Source organism: Condylostylus longicornis, unplaced genomic scaffold, assembly GCF_029603195.1.
Source record: "Condylostylus longicornis isolate FDR11 unplaced genomic scaffold, ASM2960319v2 ptg000010l, whole genome shotgun sequence".
Classification (NCBI taxonomy): Eukaryota; Metazoa; Arthropoda; class Insecta; order Diptera; family Dolichopodidae; genus Condylostylus; species Condylostylus longicornis.
This window is the reverse complement of record NW_026577979.1, coordinates 19,408,678-19,431,282: the sequence shown is the minus strand read 5'-3', so window position 1 is coordinate 19,431,282 and position 22,605 is coordinate 19,408,678. Positions and strand designations below refer to the sequence as shown.

At 23.7% G+C, this 22,605-nt stretch overlaps 1 protein-coding gene across 3 annotated transcripts; it reads left to right on the top strand.

Moving 5' to 3' along the window:
* Nucleotides 1-79: 79 nt before the first annotated feature.
* Nucleotides 80-21,602, top strand: LOC129619024 (homeobox protein 2). 3 transcript variants are annotated; one of them, XM_055534085.1, is made up of 6 exons: nt 80-762; nt 4,210-5,261; nt 18,796-18,952; nt 19,820-19,841; nt 20,370-20,885; nt 20,961-21,602. In XM_055534085.1, exons 1-6 carry the CDS (start codon nt 252-254, stop codon nt 21,142-21,144), a joined length of 2,442 nt encoding a protein of 813 aa, XP_055390060.1. In that variant the 5' UTR covers nt 80-251; the 3' UTR covers nt 21,145-21,602. The 3 variants fall into 3 exon arrangements, with proteins under 3 accessions (XP_055390060.1, XP_055390061.1, XP_055390059.1); XM_055534086.1 differs by having other exon boundaries at nt 4,222-5,261; nt 20,961-21,601; XM_055534084.1 differs by having other exon boundaries at nt 4,123-5,261; nt 20,961-21,600.
* Nucleotides 21,603-22,605: the final 1,003 nt, after the last annotated feature.

Below are 22,605 nucleotides of genomic sequence, written 5' to 3'. Positions count from 1 at the left end.
CATTTTTAAGTTATATACAAAATAATGAAAAATATTTTAGGTGCGAACAAAAATATTTATTGAAATTATTTAGAAAGTTCCAACATTTTGTATTTACTAAGCAAACATTGATTTTTGATGAAAATTTTGGAAAAAAACAAATTGAAGAAAATAAGGAAATAAAATCTAACAATAGTAATAGCAGAATTTGTATACGTGATAATTTTATTACGAAAGAATTTAACAATTATAAAGGCAATTTAATTGATTTTATGAGTAGTGAACCAAATAAAAATAATCCTCAGGATAATAATTCAATTAATAATAAAAATAGTGAAATTAATAATAAAGTAAATCGTAAAAAACCAATTCCACCACCTAGAAGATTTTTACCTCATATGGCACCAACATTACCACCAACACCACCTTTAAAACCCAGAAATCTATCAAAGGCTACAATTGTAGAATTACAACAGGCAACAACAACAACGGTAATAAATCCAACAAATTCCATAAAAGTTTCACCTCCAATTGTATCATCAAGAAGTAAAAGTACAGCTAATAAAAATTTATCATCATCATTATTGTCAACATCACCTCATGATATGAGATCACAATTAAAAGATGATGATGATATTTATCAACCAATATGGAAATGTCAAACTTTAAATACAGTAGAGAAAAATAATAATAATAGTAAATCTGATTTTGAATCAAAATATGTAGGAAATAATAAGGCGTCGTCTTTTAGTAATAATAATGAATCAGATATAAATAATAAAGGTAAGATTTAATAAGAGCTTTGAATTTTTTTTTCCTTTTTTTTTTTAATTTTGATGAATATTTCCTTTGAATTGCATTCATTCATATTATAATAATTGATAATTAAAAACGTTTAGCTTTGCAAATATGTTGGTGTACACAATAATAATTATTACTAATGTGTAATTGTAGTTAAACAAACGCTATTTTATACATATGCGCATAATATTAAATAACTATTCAATTTTTATGAAAATTTTAAGATTTTGTGAAACTAGTTTAGAATTTTAAAGATTAAAATGAGTCAGAAATATTGCAAAATAGGTTAATGGAAATTAACATTTTAGCAAAGATTCGTTTTATATACTTAAATAGACAGAAAAATGTTTATTTAATGAGCTTATTGATAGTCTGACAAAGTAATTAAAAAAAAACAAATCATTCTGTTTTTAAAAGATCATTTTACTTTAAATTGTTAAATTAATTATAACATATTCTTACACAACCTGCATAAATGCAATACTTAAGTGTCTATCAATTAATTTAGGTTTCTCTTTATATTTAAATAAGATTCTTATATGTAATTGATAATACATGGTGTTGTTATAACCAACATACAATTTATTTTAAAACCAATTAATTTCTTTAATAAAATTGAATTTTGAGTTGCGCTAATAACCTAATATTCTATCTTAATAATACTCGTAATAATAATAACTAGAACACATGCCTCCTTTCAAACCACGTTTTCTTTTTTTTGATTTTTGCGTGTAAGTACTATTGTATGAAACTGTGCTCCCAAATTTTAACGCTTTTCGAAGGAAAAGTAAATTCAAAAAGTTGATTGTTGAAAACAGAAGGCTTAACATGTGAGGTTTAAAATTTATTTTTAATATGTACTTATTTCATAAAGGTCAATATGCTTAATTTCGAAAAAAATTTTCGTAATAAATTGAAATTTTTGATTGTAGAACAAACACATCTGTATTTATACCTGAAAAATAACTTTGCTTATTTGCACTATTTACTTGCATTTAATTTACATTATTTTAGCCAACTTTAATATAAATTAATTAATTTTGGGTCGATTTTGAAATAAATTCGATTAAAATAGTAATCAATAATAAATAAAGTGATAAATAGTATCTTTTTAAAGATTTAAGTGTATTTAATTGCTTCATTTAATAATGTATGCGTGTTAAAATCAACGTTTTACATAAAATGTATACTTGGAGCGGCGTTATTTTTACAAGATTGAGAAGCCAACACAAACATTTTTATAATATTTTCATATTCACATATTATTCCAAAATATTTTTATTGTATAATATGTACATAGCATACATACATATATATTATATACGAAAATCAAGGTAGATTCAACTTTATTTGTGTTAGTTAAAAAATAAACAAACAATTCTAGAGCGCGATACATTAACGCTATAAAAAGAGACATTTGTTGATAAGCTTTTGTATTTTTTTTTCATTTTTTCACAATATTAAATAAATTGTTTTATAAAAAAGTTTCTAAACTTAAGAGTCTTGTTTTGAAGAATTTTTACTTGAAGCAGTTGTTCTCGTAAACATTTTTTATATCTTTTTTGTATCATAAAGTTTTCCAATTTGTTATTTAGTAAGTGACAGAAAATTAATTGTACTTGCTTTTCTTAGATATTTTAATTTCGTTATCAAGAAGAGTGCGTAAGTAATAGCTTCGTTTTCCACTAAAAACTCTTTTCATTATCAAAAACATTATGGAAAAATTGTGCCTCTTAGTCCATTCGTCTGTCTTTCTATAAGACTTCTAAACTGCTTAAGATAGAAAGATAAAACTTGGTGCACAAACAAATCCGTGCGCGCTTGAATGCGAACCTATGGAACACAAATAAGTAAGCAAACAATTGCAAAGCTAAAAATTGCATATCCGTCAGAGCACTTGGACCAAAATTCAATTTAAATTCAACTTAATGCTAAACTTGCTTAGAACATCTCCTTGTAGTATTTTCTCTTTGAATTTATTAATTTTTTTTTTGTAATTAAGTAATGAAAATGGAATATTTTAGTTTCTTTCTGTCTTAAATACCTTTATTTTAATTTCTCTTAAATATTTAGGATTTTGAGGTAAAAATATACGTTTTGCAAATGATTGAAAAAATAACAAGTAAGTTATTTTTACACTTAAAATATTTTTAAGAAAATTATTCTATTTTCTAAGTCAGTTCGATTACTCTTTATATTTCATTATAATTACGCATGACATATTATGTACATATTTCGTATAGTCGCGTTCGCGTATTTTTATGTACATATGTCGGCGCCAGACTATAAAGTTATTGTAAAACTTTCTCGTATTATTTTGGTTTCCATTGGTGAATTATTCATATTTTATTCGTGTTATCACTTTTTACCTTAAAATTGAGGTATAGTCTTATTCGTTATCTATGTTGTATTGTAATGTATTTATGTACATTATATCTATACTGAAATTACAGTGAAATTAGTTTTTAAAGCAAAATTATGAGAGTCTTGTATTTATTATGTACATACATACATGGCTGTGGTTTTTATTTAAATTAAATATACAACTAAAATATAATTTATACTTTTTTAAAATTAGAAATTGCGACTATTTTTCAAAGAAATTCTTTATAAAGAGCAGGACTAAATATTATGTGTATTTAAAACCTTTTTAAAGAATAAAACAACAATTTGGTTTTGGTATGATATTCAAACTTGATATTTTAGCTGGGTATGCAATTAATTAAGAATTTCTAAATTTAATTTTTCCAATTTTGAAATTTATGAGTTAAACATTTTATTATTTCTACGAGTAAGTGTTCAACTGTGTTGCGTTAAATGTTATGTGTTTTTAGCCGATGCAATTATCAGGAAATTTCTTTAGTTATGGATGTTTTAGATTTCTGTAATTATGCATATCAGATCTATGTGAGTGAGGTTTACGCTATCAAACATAGTTGAAAGTTTGATAACTAGACTAAAGTCGGCAGATTTTTTTTTATGCGGACTTTTTTCAATTTGTATCCAATAAAATTTCTGAAAAATATTTGATGTCTAAACCTTCGACTAAGTCTATAAATACCTTGATTGTCAACAAAAATTTAACATTAGTATAGAATACATAGATTACTTTATAAAATTTTAATTTTCAATATTTCAATAAACTCAATTTTTATTTGAACTTAAATCTTACTAAACAAATATTAAGCAAATAGTTTTTTTTGAAAATTACAAATTCGGAAATTTATCAATTCATATTACAATAATTATTATAAGTTTACTAATGCAATATTGAAATATTCATCAACTTAAAAAAAATTGAATTTATTGTATTAACTTTAGCCAATATATTATATTATATAGACAAGACATCTTTCAAATCGTCGCAATCACCATTATTATCACCATATCTGAAAAATAAAGAACCGAAATTTAAAATAACTTCATTAGATTTTATTGAAGGGGCTGACATTAAAGATGATTCATCAACAACGGAAGATTCATCAGAAAAGATAACCATAAATACAACTGAAGACGATCACAGTCAATGGGAAACAGACGATGAGTTTATGTTTTCAACCAAAATGAATATTAAAGAATCAAATTCCATAAATTATCCCCGAAATTCGAACACGAATTCAAATGATTTATTAATAAAAACAAATAAGGAAAATGATGATGATGATTTTAATTGTGGTAGTAGTCTATCAACTTCCACCGGAAGTACCTTAACTGGAAGTAATTGTATAAGAATATCAAAATCAGATCCAGAATTAAAAATGGAATCATTTTTAATTAATAATGCGAATTCGTACAATGTGAAAAATGATCAAAAAACAACAATGATAAATTTTGATAATACAAATCAAAATAATTTTAATTCATGGAAAACAGTATGCATTTTATATAGTCCATCTGTTGCAAAATATCGTAAAATATTATATGATTATAATAGCAATGAAATAAATTTTAAATTAAATGACAATTTCTTAAATATAAATGACAATATCAAATTAAATACTTCAATTACAAATAATAATAATAATAATTCAAATAATAATTCTTTTGAAAATAATAATGAAACTCAATTGGAATCAAGGATAACAACGAAACCTCTTCCTCAATCACTTAATTTAGATATTACAAATAATAATTATAATAATAAAAATGATAATAATAATACTGTTATATTACGTTCCGATTCATTTCGTATGAAAACTTCATTACATAGAAATTATGAAAATATTGCATTAAAAAGAAAAATTACTGCAATGGCAGCAATTGCTAGTTCTCAGAATAGTAGCAATACAAATTGTAATAACAATATTACAAGTGAAAGTACACCATTAACAACTTTAACTAATGCTACAATTGTCGCTGATGAATCTGAAAAATATGGTTTTCTTTATAAACAAAATTTCAATAATAATTTTCAAAGTATTATACTGGCATGGAAGGAAACATTAATGAATATCAATCTTATTGAAGATGAAGAAGATATGGTAAGTTTTGAGATTTAGTGATATACACATGATATTTTTATTCTTATTTTTCTTTTGGATATTTTTATGTTTAGCATAAACAATCTAAATTGCTGATATACTTGCTTAAATGCATGTTAATTTATACAAAATTTATATTTTGTAAAAATCTAAATAAAATTTTAATATTTTTAATTTTATTCGAGTGGTTTCTGCTTTCTTATTAACAGCAGAGTTTTATGATGGGAAAAGAGTTCTTGTTCATATTTTCTTCTTGAGTTTTTCATCTTTATAGAAATTTTTTTTGTTTAAACGGAACAATAAAAAATAAATTTTGTTAGTTGTTGTTTATGTGAGAAAATGTTGTAATTATATGCGTTTTGAATATTAAACTTTTCTGATTTTATAGTGTCGACAATATCTCTTTCCTATATTTTATGTACGTCTGAAAAAAGACCTTTAAGAATGAATGAATGAAAGAAGTTTTGTTTTGTTTAAAAAATAATAAAAAAGAAACAACTATTTTTCTTTTTCAGTTGTTTATTTTTTGAAAATTATGTTCAAAAAAAGAATTTTTTTTTTGGTTAGGCCATAAATTCTTTAAGAACCGCATTATACGACAATGTCATATTTAATATGCCAAAAATAAAATTGTTACAACTACAATATACATATAAAAAAGGAAACACTGTTCTGTCAAAATTAAAAATAAACTATTCGAAAACAAAAAATAAGAAAAAAGAAAGAAGAGAACGTGAAATTATTTTATTTTTTTGGACAGAAATCCTTTTTAAGAAGGGCTAGCACAAAATTAAACAATTTTTTGTTTTATTTTTTAAACACTAATTTCCTCGTAAAACGAAAAAAAATGTTTTAGGAAGTTTCTATATTAGTTCAAGTAAAAGAGCCAAAAGAGTTTACTGTTTTTAGAATTCTGTTTGTGTTACAAGGGTAAAAAATTGTCATAATAGTAAATTGTAATTTCACTATGAGTAATACCACTATGAGTATAAATAAGAAACCATTAAAATCATATAAAATTAAATTTCGAATCAAGTTTTTTGGTAATTCTTGCATTTATTTAAGCAATTATGCTGATTGATAGAATTTTTTTGATAAAATGGCCTTATTAAAAATTGGTCTCTTAGAGGAAGTCCAAATATTTAAAAAATCATTATGTTTTCTGTTTTTTTTTTCACGTTTTTATGTTTGGAGAACGTTTACTTTGGAGAAAAATGTTCATAAAAAAATTTGAATTGTCGAATAAAATTCCTGAAGTCTATATGAATAATTTGATGTGGATATAAATGGAAACAATGATTTCATGAGGGGATTCACAAATTGAAGAAGTTGAAAAAAGCACTTAATTCTTGGCTTGTTTATAGCTTCGTATATGTAACAAAATTTTTGAAATATTTTAATTTATTTTTTTAATTAAGAATTTTGTACTTTTCATAATATTGTACAATAGGCAAATGCCGTTATATGATTGATATACAATAACTGTATATTAACTGGCAAACAAAATAATTGGGACACTTGTAAAATCCAATATGACTTTAGATTTATACTCTTCTTAAAATTTTTTAAAATTTTTTAAAAAAAACCTCTTCTTGATTGTTTTATTGGAGTGCACATTTCCTTATTTACTATTTCTATTATTTTGGCTTTGAAATTCGTTGAAAAAATTAAGGATCAAATTTCAATTGTGGTATTTCCAAGATTATACTATAAACAATATTTGGTAACGAAATAATTTTGCCTTTAAGTGTCTTTCTCTCTGCTGTATAACTACATAACACCACATATGCAAAAAGTATTTATCGATTCCCGGGTGTTACTCAAAATATTTCGGTTTTGGAAATATTTTCTTAGCGAAAACGCACGGTTCTGTTAAGGTCGGCGGAGCTAAGAGTGTTGTATGCTTAGAGTGTTAAATTTTCTTAAAAGTCACGCGTTTTACATAAACAAGAATTTAGTTATAATTTTTAAATTTCATATTTTTTTGATAATTTTCGTGTTTCAAATATTAAACTGATATATTAATATTTTTTTAATTATATCATTATTTTTTCTCAATAATTTAATAAATTCCTTGATTATTTTTTATTTCTTATTTAAATAAATAAAGTGGGCGTTTTAGTCACAATTTCTTTGAATAATTCAATTTCTATATGTTAAAATTTTAAAAAATATACACATTATTTTTAATAAAAATGTTGAGTAATTTTATATGTACATACTGAAATAATTTAAACATTCCAAAAAAGGTTTAAGATTGGGTACGCTTCCAAAAAATTTTGTTTATTTTAACTCATATTTGATTTCAGAATATTACAATGAGAATAATAAAATTGTCGTACCAGTTATAGAATGAACTGTAGGTTTATTCAATTTAATTGTTTCTTGGAAATATTTTGGAATAAGAATTGTGATGAATATTCTATAAGAGGTTTTCCAAAGCAGATGTAATTTTCCCCTTACGGAACTTATTTTTTAAGCTAAAATTAGTATGAATTGAGTTATTAATAACTTTAATTATTTGTATTTTAATTAATTTTAATATTTTTTATATATGTACTTATGCTGGCTTCTTTATTTGTCCATAATTAACAATGTGAAAGAAAAATTGTAAATATATACATATATATATATGTATGTATAATTTGAATGAATGTCAATATAATAATGAATAATCAGAATCAGTTGAAATTAAGGGTATTTCTGGAAATGCAATTCTTAAGTTTACAGCTGCAAAGCTTTAGAGAAGCTTTACATTTAATTTGTATATAGAGCTTTGCAAGCTTTTCAGCTCTAACCTTAAGCACTGAATTTTCAGAAATACTCTAAAGTGTTAAAAGTAAATAGGGCTGTTAATATTTTAATTTAATTTAACTTTTGTCAAGATGAACTTGAGTTCATAATTTCACACACCTCTAATATTTGACTGTTTAAATGGAATTTATTGTGAAATCTTTCCAGTTATTTGTTGCATATTTAATACAAAAATCATCATATATGTACCAAGATTTTGATAATTCACAAATTTTCGAATTGCAATCCGGTAGAGTTAACTGCAATTAAATAAAATTATAGTTAAGAATTTTAAGGAAAGAAATTAAAGACTATTGCAGGTCAGCATTGAACACAATAAAGATATTTTCATATCCAAAAATAAATTTTATAAATTTTTTTTTACTCAAAAAATATAAAAACTACATAGACTCTCAAACCTAATTTGTGTAGTATCGCAGAAATAACCTATAGTACTTAATTAAGAAGCTGTTGAAATTTGAGACTGATTTGAGTTTCCGTATAGTAAACCGGTTTGATATGGTTATCAAAGTGAAAGTTTAATTCGACATTTAATTGTGAAATTTGTTCGAGCTTCCTTCAATCGAAGAAATTGTTTTTGAACTTTCTTAGAATTTGAGTTAGATTTTGATTCAGTAGTTTGTCAAAAACTTGCATTTTCATAATTATTGAGTTATAACTTAGATAATGGAAATCTGAAACGGTGTAGAAGTTTTGTAAAGAGACAAGACAAAATCAAATCGGTGGTTCATATTTTTCAAATAATTTTTTAAAGTGTGCCGAAAACAAAAAATTTAGCTTCTCTTTACATTAAATCTTAGGGACTGTAAATATTTTTACTTTTACATATTCCAAGAAACACGTGCTAATCTACAAATCTAATTGACTTTGGTTTTTGTATGTATATTCCGACTTTGAAAGATAACCGCGCCATCATAAATATTTATTTTTTATAATGAGGAAAACAAGGGAAGAAGAAACAACTTGTTAATAAAATTTTATGCTCTTTTTTTATGACTAATCAGTGTAGATAGGGAAACTCCTTTTTCGTTCAAAAATCATATTGTTAATTTTAAAATTCATGACGTCCATTTTGAATCACTGAACAAAGATATTTTAATGAACTTTAGATTATTAGTTTACTTTTTGTTTTATTACATACATTCTTATATTGCACGAACGTGTGTATGTATGAATTCTGCAGTTAAATGTAGAATATATGGTAGAAATAAATTAATATTGCTTTAATCACAAATAGATATGTATGTATATGTATGTGCAATCTTTAAGATATTATGTATGTCTTGCGGTAAAAGTAAAAAATAAAATTCGCTAAAAAATGTTATCTTTTTTGTTTTTTTTTTTATTTAAAGTTTAAAAGTTACAATATGCTTTAAGTGGTAAAAAATGTGAAAAATTTTTTTTAAGTTTACGAACATTTATATGTAAATACGAGTATGTATATAATTGTCTGGAGTTATAAAAGCGCTAAACATATTTTTTGGTTGCGTCATATATCACGCTTTGTAAGAATTTCCGATCTTGATGTTCAACTTAAGTTACATTCCAAGATTATATCAGTTTTACTTTAAATGATTCGATTAACATCTGTTTTATTATTGAAATTGCTTAATTTTCAAAGTTATGAATTTAATTATAATACATAAAATTCAGAGTATAAATGTATATATGTGAAACCTTTTCAGAAAATCCAAGATCCAAACATTAAAATTGATTGATTTTTCTTTAATAAACTTTCTTTTTCTTTAACATATGTATGCGACCAATAACACATTTTTTTCTTTATACTAAAACATATTTTTGCTTTACATTCTAAGCAAGAATATATTTTTATTAGTATATCTAATTATTATAGAATATGGTATATGTTATTGAAGATACATATGAATCGACAAATTACATAATTATAAGTAAAACACGTCAAATTCGTTTTTGGTTTGCTAAAATTCTTTGAAATATTTGTCGGTTTCTTACCAACTTTACAAAGAAATGGGAATTATTCGTAGTTGATCGTGTCAACCTTGGGTATTCATCAAGGGTTAATTATTTGGGGAATATTATAAATGCTATTATGAGTACTTATACAGTTTCAATTAATTAAATACCCAATTAGACTAAATGGTTAGCTATCATTTAGTTTTAGCTGTAAATTAAACGGTCTTTGAAGCTTAACTAAATATTTTACAAAACTTAATGGCATTTAATTGACTAGCAAATTTGATTGAGTTCTATTAAGTAGTATTTTAAACAGTTTAATGTAAGAATTTTAGTTAAATTAAGCAGCATTTCTTTAAACCTTTAAAATGTTATTGTACATAATTTTAGGCAAATATATTTTATCATAATATGAACATGAGCTCAGTTTCAAAAATTTTGTACTTCCTCATTGATTTTAGTTATGCACTCAACTTTATTTTATTTTGACTGCAATCTAATTAAAATTCTTTGCGAAAGTCGGCTTTATATCTATTAAATTTTATTATAACAAAATTTTTGTATAGTGTGTTAAACTTATTCTTTCTGTTTATAAATCCATAATGCAGTTCGAAATCAGTATAAATAATTGCTAATTTTTCTATAAAGAGAATATACTTGAATGATCTTTATTTTTGTTGCATGCTTTTTATGGATTGAAAATATTAAATTTCATTGACTCAATTTAATTCTCAAGTTTCTTAATAGAAATCTTTTTTTTTTTCTGTGTTAGTTTAAGAGCTTTAAATATAAGAAATTTTTGTTGAATGAATTCATAAATATCATTTTATTTATAGAATATAATTTTAACATAATAAATGTGTAAGTTCTTGTAAATTATTGAGGTTATAAATTGCAGCAGAAAATTATAAAATATTTAAAAAGTAATTTACAAAGCAATTATATGACTATAACTGTAGCATTAATAAAGAATTACATTTAATTTTTAAATGGTGCTTATATTGAAATATTGGTTGAAATAATGGGATTTTTTACTCCTTTTATAATACCTTCAAAAAGTTGCATATATAATTGAAAGAATATTCTAAATTTCAAAATATCTTGTACAATACAAATTATAGTTCGGGAAGTACCGAATTTGTTAAGTTAGTATTTTTCTGATTTCTATTTTTTTATTGGGAGATTTTTTTACAAGTTTCCATTTAAAAGGTATTAGTAAGCATTTTTAAACTCAATTTTTAGTATATATGTGATATACAATTTCAGAATAAATTTTTTGAATTGATCCACGTTCTATTTTGCTACAGGTTGGTCTTTTTATACTTTAATTATTTGCTCTTGTTACATTAAATTTATTTTAGGCCTTTCTTTTTCTACGTATTTATGTAATCTTAAATATCTGGTCGATCGTGTACGCAATTTAAGTATATTCATTTCATTTCATTGCTTTGGTAAAAAAAATTGCATTGGCCAACAGTAAAATCATAGTAATTTACGATTTATTTGGAAAGCTTGAGAATTTAATTATCATTTCAGATAATTTTTATTATTTAGAAAAAATTGAAAATTCAAACAAACTAAAAAAAACTCAAGAGAAACTTAATTTTTTGCTATTTTTTATTTTGCAATTTAAAAAAAATATAGTTTTTTTTTTCAATACAAAGTTTACATATGTATGTACATAAATAGTATGCTAGTTGTATTTGCATAATTAATTAACACTTTATTCTTTTATGGAAATTGCAAACACTTGACTAAATTATTTTTTTTGTACAGTACACGTCTAATTACATATTAGTTTCACAAGAGTGCCACAAGAAGTATCATATGTAACCACGTATCAATTATTATAAATGCACATATGTACATACTATATTATGAAACTTGAAAACTTTTTTTTATATAGACTTATAAGTTCATATAAAGTGCAATTTACTTTCCATTTAAAAAAGAATTGTTAGTGGAATTTGATTTATTTGGTTTCGCATGCTAAAAAGTGAAAACATCAGCTTTTAAAATCTAAAATCGACAATGACATTGAGTTCTAGTTTCCGATATTGGAAATTTTGTTTCTGGTGACAAAAAACGCAAATATTCGCTGATTTTATGAATTTGTTTCATAACTTTTAACTTATGGTTACCTACATGGCGCTCTTTTGAAATTTCCGATTTCCCTATTAAAAATATTTGTATTTTATCAACAAACATACGTTATGTACATAGTTGCTGTCAATCAAATAATCTATCTGTGATACGGAAATATGGTAAGACATGACGTTATTCGGAATTTTTCATTCTCTGTTTATTTTTCTCTTATTCTCTTTTTAATTAAATAATGTTAAAATTGAATTAAAATTAAATTGAAATTTTCCATATTTTTTCTATTTCCAATTTAAATTTAGTGTTTTTCTTATACATGCATGTGTATGTATTAAATTTTATATAATATACAAACAATACATATTAAAATATAATAGTTGATCGTACGTTACTTTGAATGTAAATAAAAAAAAAAATTATGAAAAATTTACAGTGAAGTCCCTGTTCTAAGAAAAATTTATGTGATTGATGAATATTTTTAAATTTAAAAGTAATATAAATTTTTTTATCGTGTAGCAATACCCTAATGTTTGTGAGATATTATAAATTTCTTTCTTCGTTTCTTATATTTATTGAAATCTGAAGCTCAACAAATTAGTTGAATTGTTTAATAAATTGCATTACCGTAAATCTCACTAAGTTTATGCTTAATTTAAATTTATTTGACAAACTTCTGTTATTCATAAGATCGCACATATTTTCGGGTATATTATTATTAGACGCGCTTAAAATACCCTTTGAATCTCATACAATTATATTAATTTAGTTTTGTTAAGATGGCTTCTAACTTATTTTACTGCAATGTTTATATCTATTTGACATAAACATGTATACATATAATTATGTAGTATACACAACTATTATCAAAAATGTTTTATTTAAAATTAGTAATAGTATAAGATAAATTAAATTGTTGGAATCATTGAATGTAACGTGCAAAAAACAACAAAACAAAATGAATAAGAATTAAAACCAAAGTACAATAAAAACTAAAAACAATTAATCTTAATAGCATTCATAGTTAGTTGTGAGTATGTAAATGTGTGTATTCTGTTATATTGCTTTGTATATGATACCGTTTTTTTTACCTGTATAATAAATATAATAGCAAAGCACTGTATTAAAAAAAAAAATGAAAACAAAATGAAAACAACCTCAACATTATTGTCAGGTGAATTTATTCCACATTCTGAAATCAGGTGAATGAAAATGTTTTTTTTTCTTTTTTAGTCAGTTTTTTATTTTAATTTAATTTTTTATTTTTTCTTATATATCCATATGTAATATGTATTTATTTTTATGTATTTATTACAGTATGTAGATACAAACATATTTTCAATAATAAGATCAGTGGCGTCCATTTGAGAATTTCATTTTACTAAGTACAAAATTTTTATAATTTTATTTCAAACTGCTTTAATTTTTGAATAAATTTGATGAACAAACTTCTGACCCCAGTTAAACAAATTAATTTTTTTAAGAAAGAATTAGCTTTTCATTAAATTTCATATTTTTTTTTTGTCTGTGTATATTTTTTGGAATAATAGTTTGTTTCCAATTCATTATTTCGCTTTAATTAATGTGAATTAAATGTTTCGAATTGAACTTTTAATTCAAATAAATGTCAATTTTATTACAAATGTTAATAACTTTATCTCATATGTATATGCTGAATTTAATTTAACAATAAATTACAATAACAAAAAACAAAAATTACCTTCAATTTTAAAGTTTTACACTAATTTTTAAAACTAAATCTAACGAACTTGTGTTAAGCTAAGAAGATCAATTTTTCCGTAGACTAAAAATATTGGAGCAAAAATTAGAAGATTATTAATATATTCGTGTACAATATGTGTAGAACATGAGCTTATAATAAAGCGGACAAAGGCCATATATCTTTCACTTTTTAAGATTTGTATAACTTTTCAAAATGTATGAACACACCAGGCGCACTGCATACCATTCTTTATAAAGGATTTTGAGTGTTTTAATAACGACAATTTATTCTGGTAGATTCATCGGGTTTTATATTTTTCAAATAATTTTTTATACAAAAGAAACTGTCTTCCATTTGCCAATCGCTCCCAATTTTTCCGAGAGTGGTCAAGAATATTTTATATCTTCCGATTTCGATTCTTTTAAACTTTAATCACAAACTTTAATTTACATAATGAAAATATATAGTTTTTTGCTTTAAAATAGAAAAGTTTGTGGTAAATATTTATGCATAAACAATTGAATGTAAATAATTCCATAAAAGAGAGTACATTGAATTTCTGAATTATATTAAAATTTGGTTTCCGAAAATAATACACGTTTAAATTAAAAATGTTGTTTTTAAGAGTAATTGACTTTATGAAAAAACAATTTCTGACTAATTTATAAACGGATGAATAAATGTAAGTAAATCCCATATTTTTCCATGTATAGTAAAAATTTCAAATATACTTATTTCTTTTGTGTCAGAAATCACATGTTTTAATTTATAATGACATTACATATTCGATACTACGTATAATAATTATTCGCTCATAAATGTACGTGCAAAATTTCATATAAGTTAATACAATTTTTGTATATATAGTATATACACTTATAATGTGTATATAACTAACAGACTGATATGTATGAAGTAGATAATAGAAGCACACATTTATTAATGATTATAACTTTACTAACTGTAGCGCCTATTTTTACTAACCGTATTAAATACAAGAAGGAAGGTGATGTGATGGCATCAAATTTCGAATGAAAGAACGTTTCTTGTGGGAACGCATTTCTTCATAATAAAGAAACGTAAATAAACTATTTTTAAAAGATGTCAGCCTGTCTGTCTTTCGGCTTGTACGTGGACGAGTTTTTGGCTGAACCGACTTTAATGAAATTTTTTATGTGAGTCTATTTCGGCCATGACTTGGTTAATAAACTTTTGAACCTTTTTGAAGGCCGATTTTACATATTCTGGCCTTGAAATTTAATATTTGAGTTCTAGCACAAGAGAAACTCTATACTAAGAGCAAAATTTACATGTTTCAAGAAAATGTTAACTAAAAGCTTATTAGTGTGCTTAATATTGTAGAGAAGTGTATAAAGAACATTTTCATAATCTTCTGTAACATTTTCCCTAAACTAGACAATATACATTGCAGTCGAATATGTGCTGATCACATCAGGATTTTTAATATTGTAGTAGTTGATGATCTGATGTTTTACGTATAATGTAGAGAAAAACGTTCAAATATTATTTTTTCTGAAACAATAAAAGAAAAAATTAATTAAATATCATGTTTTTAATATCAGAAAACATGTGAGGGATTCTTTTGTTTAAAAAACCTTTAACAATAGTCACACATACATACTGTATATTCTTAGTAAGTATATATACTGTATATAATATTATGTGTGATTATACTTATGTCGTATGAAACTGATTTAAAATTTTGACATGGGATCATCAAAAATTGCAAATTTCTCTTTTAAAGACAAAATGCTTTTCGACATACAACCTATTTTTGATAATACAGTATTTTAACTGTTATGGGATGTGTTCATTTTCATGTAACATGGGAATTCCATTTTGGTTTTGAAAATGTGGTTTTATTTATTTATTTATATTTTATATACTTTCAAATATCTAATCATTCCGTTTTTCTTTTTAGTATGACATGAAGTTTTCAAAACCATTCATCAAAAAAACATTCATTTTTTACTTTATTTATTTTTAGTTTTTCATTTTAATTTTGATGACCTCGAATGGCAAGCATAATTTGTCTAATTTTTGCCTAAAGATGAAAATGAGTGATCAGTTTTTTTTTCTATTGTTAAATTAGCATTAATATTTAAAAAAAAAAAAATAAAAAAAAATGCAGAAAAGCAAAAATTAAAGTGTTGAAGAACTTTATGGTTGACTTGAGTGAAAAGTGATTTACTAACTACTTATTCAAATATGCTAATCATAGAAAGAAAAATATTTTTTGCTTTGATTTTGTTTTGAAGCTTAAATTACATGACCATGAAGGCTGTATTTTTTTAATGCCAATAATAATCTTTTTATTTTTCTTTTCTCTTATTAGAAATATCAAATATCATTGAATTTTATACATGTACGTCATAGTATAAGCTAAGCATTTAAAATAGCAATTATACTAATATACACAATTTACACATACAAAGGTACATAGAATTACAGAAAAATTCAGGTAATAAACTAACCTACAAAAAAGATCAAAGAAAAATGATCTTTAAGCATCATAGATTCGTCATCAAAACAAGGGAATAAATGCTAACAAAACAATTTTTTTTTTTCATTATATAAAAATTACCTTTGAAAAAGGTGAAAACCTGAAATAAAAAAAAAATAAAAAAAAATAAAACAAAATGTTTGTTATTAAAGTTTAATGACTAAGATTCGTTATTGTGATTGCATGTTACAATGAATATTCGAAATACAACCAAAGTGTTGTGTAATATACAATTTGTGCGCTCAACACGCACAGTATTTAGATTAGCTAATTATTTAATTATTTAGGTGAGTTTTATATTCCGAAATGTGAATGAAGTTGAAAGGTTAAATGATTTTATGTGGAAGAAAAGGCGATGTTGAATTCTGATGAAATATTTCTTGTGAAAATAAAAAAGGTGAACAGCTTTGTATTCTCTTTGGCTGTTTTTATTATATTAATTTTTGTTATTAAAGAATATACTCGTAAATTTCAAACGAAAAAATTTTATTTGTTATATAAGATGCTTTTAATTATATTAATTTAAAGTTGATTTTGGGTAAAAGTACAAAACTAATTGGTTATACACGTAAATAATTTGTTTATTTTTTTATGATTTGGTGTTCTTTAATAAGTATTTTAAACTAGGTCAAAAGTTAAAATTTTATCTGGTATTTGATATTAAATCTTAAAAATATTAATAACTCAAAATTACTAATGTTCATAGTACACAAATTAGCATTTGAGTAAGAATTTTTATAACAAAAACAACAAAATTTAAGATACAAAAAATTGTAGCTCTAAAGATTAGCACCTTATCTATTAGTAAGTAACTTATTTAACTCTACTCTAAAGAAGACAAAAAAAGAGAAAAACTGTTTTATAATCGTATTTTGTATAGGAACGTTTAATTTGAGTAATTAATTTTTCTCTCGTTTTTCCGAACAATGTAAATACGTTGACATTATATACTTATTTATACACTGTTCTTTCCTCTCTATCCGCAATAGTAATAAAAGAAAAAAATATGAAAAATGCGGTAATTTCAACTAAGCCCAAGTTGTATGGTGCGACAAATTACGACAGAATTAAGGAATCGGCTATTACAATTTATATATGAAATCTCGAATGAATTGTTGCAAAAAATTGTTATTTGTAACATGAAAATTGTTGCAACAGTATTTTTGACTTAATTTAAAGAAAAACATCCAAAAGTTTTCCTGAAAACTGTGGCTTTGGGCGTAGATTTTCAATGATTTTTTAGATTTTTATAGTAATTATGACTTTTGATTAGCAAACTTTTTGTTTGCTGCAACTTAAAAAACTGCAGATGTTAAGAATAAAAAAGCATTATTTTTTAATTGACTAATACATCTGACAAGAATTAAAATACAGCTTTTTAAAAATTTAATCGTTCAAAATCATTGAATTGGTACAATTTTCAAGTATTTGTTGAGGATTTTGGTAAAAAATAATGCTCTTTAATTACTTTCGTAATTTTACATCAACACAACAAAACTATGCGTAATTCTTTTCAATAACACTTTTGATGATTAGTTTTTACAAAATAAAAAAAAATATTACAGGTACCGATATCCGTAAAATACTCAAACTTAAATTTTTGGTCGCGATCAAATCGTCAGTTATTTAAGGCCTGGAAATAACTAGTTAATAGAAATGGACGGAAATATTTGGCGACTATTCAGTATTACAAAGAGTTTTATATTGAGAACATGCATAGATTTTATTATTAATATTATATTTTGTTGTTTCAATTGTAAAAAGGTAAATTTATTGTTATTTAGTATTTTCGAAGACGGAAAAGGTGATTGAAATTATTACCAATTCATAATTTAATATTGTTTAAAAGTAAAATTTTTAATAAACTCATAATTGCATTTGTTTTTGTAAGTTTTTATAAGATACTGGTAGCAGGAGAAATTATAATTAAGTGGATATTTTTTTAAGATATTGTAGCTAATTACATCATAATTAGTAATTACAATTACATTGTTTCTATATTATTGAAACAATTCATATTTAAAAGTTAATCCTTGAAAGTTAATTAAGAGATCCGGATAATTTTTTATTAAGTATAACAAGAGTTTATAATTATTGTAATGATAAGTCGGTCTCATATACGTTTTCCATTTTGAAAATTAATTTTTAACACTAATATGTGATTATTGTAGCAAATTTTATTTATTATAGTGTGAAATTTCTTTACAGGTATTGAAATTTTTAGGAAATTAGTTCTGCTTAGTCAATAATATTAAATAAAATTTAATATGGCTCGTAATTTTATTAAGAGTATAAATTCGCTCTTGTTGTAAATAAATTATATTGTTTAGGAGGCGGAAACTAGTATTGGTTAGATTAGGATTTTTTTTAAATTTTACATTGTTTGTAAGTACAACATTCATATTAATAATCAAATATTTTTTTTTCTTTATTTATTTTAGTTTGTTTCCGAGGAAGAAATATTAAAACTCAAAGAAACTGCTGTACAATCGGATCAAAATAATTTTCAGAAATTCAAAAGTCAATCAACTGATAATTTACATAATATACCTGATGCTCAAGATAAAAAATCAATACGTGAAAGATTCCGAAATAAATGTAAGTTTTTTTTATTAAATTTTTTTTTGCTGTATGCAAAAGCAGTTAAAAAAGAAATGTGCATTGTTATTTCGTTAAAACAAAAAAAGAAAATTTTTGTTTTGAAAAAAAAATCTTCTGTTTTACAATTTCTTTTAAGAAAAGAGAAAGTTTTTGCGAATAATGTTTAGTAATTTAATTATTGCATATATTAAATAATAATTATAAAAAAATTAAATTAAGTATATTTGTAAATAATGCACAGTAATCAGTAACAGCAGCAAATTATGACTTTACATAATGATTTTTTGAAATTTCATTTTATAACTGTAAGGTGCCGTTTACATATATGACAAAATATAAGATCAAATTTACGACGCTGTCTTACAATAGTAAAATTATTTGACAAAACTTAGACTTAACATCAAAACTTGTTTTTAAGAAATTTTTTTTGTTTTCATATCGAATATTTATATGTATGTCAAAGTGTGAGTTATTTCTTTACAAAATCACTTTATTATTTCCAATTTGCTGTCGTGCTCATAAAAAAATTAAATTATAGTCATCTTGATCTTAGAAAATTTAAGAGCAAATTTGATGAGAGTAGAGTAATTTCTATTATTTGTTGTTAGATTAAATCTGTTGCTAAACAATAATTACATATAAAACTTTCATCAAACTCAGGTTAGATTTTAAATTTTGTGTCATAGAAGAACCGTAACAGCACCTTATAGGAGTATGAGATTTTGAAACTTGCAATTAACTTAAACGCAATGAACGATTTCAGTGCTGCCAATAGCAAATTTCTAAAATTCATATTTTATTATTTACATAGTAGCCGTATTATTGTTTCTAATTAACCATTTCTTTGTTTTTTTTTCTTTTTAGTGCAAAGAGGAGTTCTAAAATTGTAAGTGTTTATGAATTTTATTTTAGTAAAATTGTAAATTTAAAGCCATCAAATCTAACTTATTCATATAGCATTATTAATTTAAATTGGATATTATTTTGAAAATTTCATTTATTAAGTTTAAAATAATTGTAAGCGCTTCAGCGCAAGTGTGCGCATGTTTGTGTCCTTTCATATAAATTGTATATATAGGTAAAATTACATCGAAGCCTGACAGTTTTCGATAAGAAAAAATTTTGTATTTTAAAACATCCAATTTTTAAAAACGAATCAAAGTTTTGTCACCCTCCATTTGAATTTTAGTTATTTAATTCAAATCTATTACAATCCAATATAGCCTTTATAGGCTCCAAATAAAATTGAGGTTTCACTTACGACAAAAAAAATTTTTTGAATAAAAATTAAAAATTTCGTAATTGATTTAAAAATTTTATTTTTAAAGCTAAAATTAACTATTATTTCTTTTCTTAAATGTAGCTTGTTGTTCCAATTTTAAATGTAATTTTTTTCTTTTTTTTTTCTCTATAGAAATAGTCGTCAAGTCAAAGATAGTGGCAATAAAAAAGGAAAGGAAAGCTTTAAGCGTCTTAACGTGAATAGTGTTTGCTTTGAAGATCAACCAAAATATCCTATATTTGATGCCGAATTGCAAGAAGTTGAAATGAATGGTATATGTGAAAATGTACCACGTTTTGTAGTTGATTGTATTGAGATTATTGAACAAAAAGACTGTATACAAATTGATGGATTATATCGGGCATCTGGAAATAAAGTTGCTATTGATGATTTAAAAAAAAGATTAACTGAAAACTATATATTTGATTATAAAATGTTAATGAAAAATGAAGATATTCATACGATAACTGGTCTCTTAAAATTATTCTTTAGAGAATTAAAAACTCCATTAATACCAGAATCATATTATCGTAAATTACCCGATAATTTAGTTGACAATTCAAATTTACCATTAATTAAGGAAATATTGAATGAAATACCACAACCATCATTGGGAACCTTAAAATATTTATTAAAGCACTTAACAACGTAAGTTTAAAAGCAAAAATATTTTTGTCAAATTTAAATACAAATAACAAAATTAATTTTCAATTTATATTTTAGTGTGGCGCAATATAGTTCAGAAAATCGTATGCCTGCATCTAATTTAGCTATAGTTTGGGGCCCTTGTATATTATTATCCGAAAATACAGGACCATTCGATATTGGACGAATGAATACTTTAGCAAAGGTTTTAATTGAAAAATATGATTTTATATTTGGAGATGATGAACGACTAGTTAATTAAATTAAATAAATTTTATTTTTAAATTAACTATATTAAAAAATTTTTATATGAAAATTATCCAATTAATTATGATTTAATCTTAAAATTTTTTATCTTTGTAATCTTTATAGCATCACTTTACTCTTATTAATTCACAAAATAATTAGCTTAAGTTATATAATTCCCTAATATAATTAATTTAAATAATAATATGTACATAGTTTTAAGAGAGAATATACCAAAAATGAAAACTTTTTTTTTATTCTTTTTTGTAAAAATATAAAGGTAGCTAAAACACTCCGATAACATTATCTAAACGAACATTGTGATAAAAGTAAAATATTAGACATTTATGTATAGTGGAATAAATTATATTTATATAAGATTCAGGAGTTAATAGATATATACTTTTTAATAAGATTATGTATTATATTTTTAGTTGAAAAATTTAAATATCATAAGTTTTTATATCATTATTTAATTTTAAGTTTTTTTTTGAAAATAAATTAACCAATTTTAATAAAATTTCGAATTTCAAGTATAAATTGATGAAAATGAAATTAGCAATTCGGTGGTTTTTTGTAATTAGAACTTTACATATTAATTTAAACTCATTGCAGAATCAATTTCTTACGTTATGAAGTATATACACGGCTTTTTTAGACATAAAACTCATTTTAAAACTCACAAGTTATATATTTTGAATTTAGTTAAACAAAATTCAACCACATTCCAAAAAAAAAATTAAAGCTCTCAACTTTCTTACAAAGTAGTAAGATAATTTTCACATCTATCTACTTTCTCTAGATAAATTTTAAGTCAATAATACTTTAATATTATATTTAATTATATTGAAATTGCTTTTTAGAAACTTTTTGTTGTTCTTGAAGATTCTACAAATTTTCTTTAAATACGATTCCCTGTTTTTATCAAATTGAATCAAGTTTCAACCTTAACTTTAATATTTTGCAAAACATTCAAATCCTCCAATAGGTTCTCTTGCTGATGCAAAGTACTAAAAAATAGTTTTTATTAAGAGTAATTTTGTACCACAGGAGTTCGCGTTATTATAGAAGTTTGACTACATTACCTATTTAATACAACTTTAATGAATTTGCATTTAACCAAAAATTAAATTTTCAAGTGTCAAGTCAAATGACTAAATTATATGTTACCAATTAAAAATTATTAAAATTCTTTATTTAAAATTAGTCACCATATAGTCTTTCTTGTTGAAGAAATAACTAATTAATGTAAAATAGAATGACGTAATAAATAAGATAAGCAATAATTCAATTTCCAAGTTTTGCGCCATTTCCACCCACATAAACGACGCAAACGCTCACGTAAATTTAAAGATAGTAGTAAAAACCTTGTTTAGCATTAAAGTTGAACATTTGTGTTATACCAAAGATTTTACAAACATTAATAATAATGTCTTTGGTTATATACACTTCCATCATATGCATGTAATCAAAAAAG

Excerpts from the sequence above, each read along its gene's own strand:
- LOC129619024 (XM_055534084.1), top strand. The coding sequence starts at position 252 with ATGAGTAGTGAACCAAATAAAAATAATCCTCAGGATAATAATTCAATT. Across the intron at positions 763-4,122 it reads ATCAGATATAAATAATAAAG|ACAAGACATCTTTCAAATCG; the intron begins GTAAGATTTAAT and ends TATATTATATAG. Across the intron at positions 19,842-20,369 it reads CAAAGAGGAGTTCTAAAATT|AAATAGTCGTCAAGTCAAAG; the intron begins GTAAGTGTTTAT and ends TTTTCTCTATAG.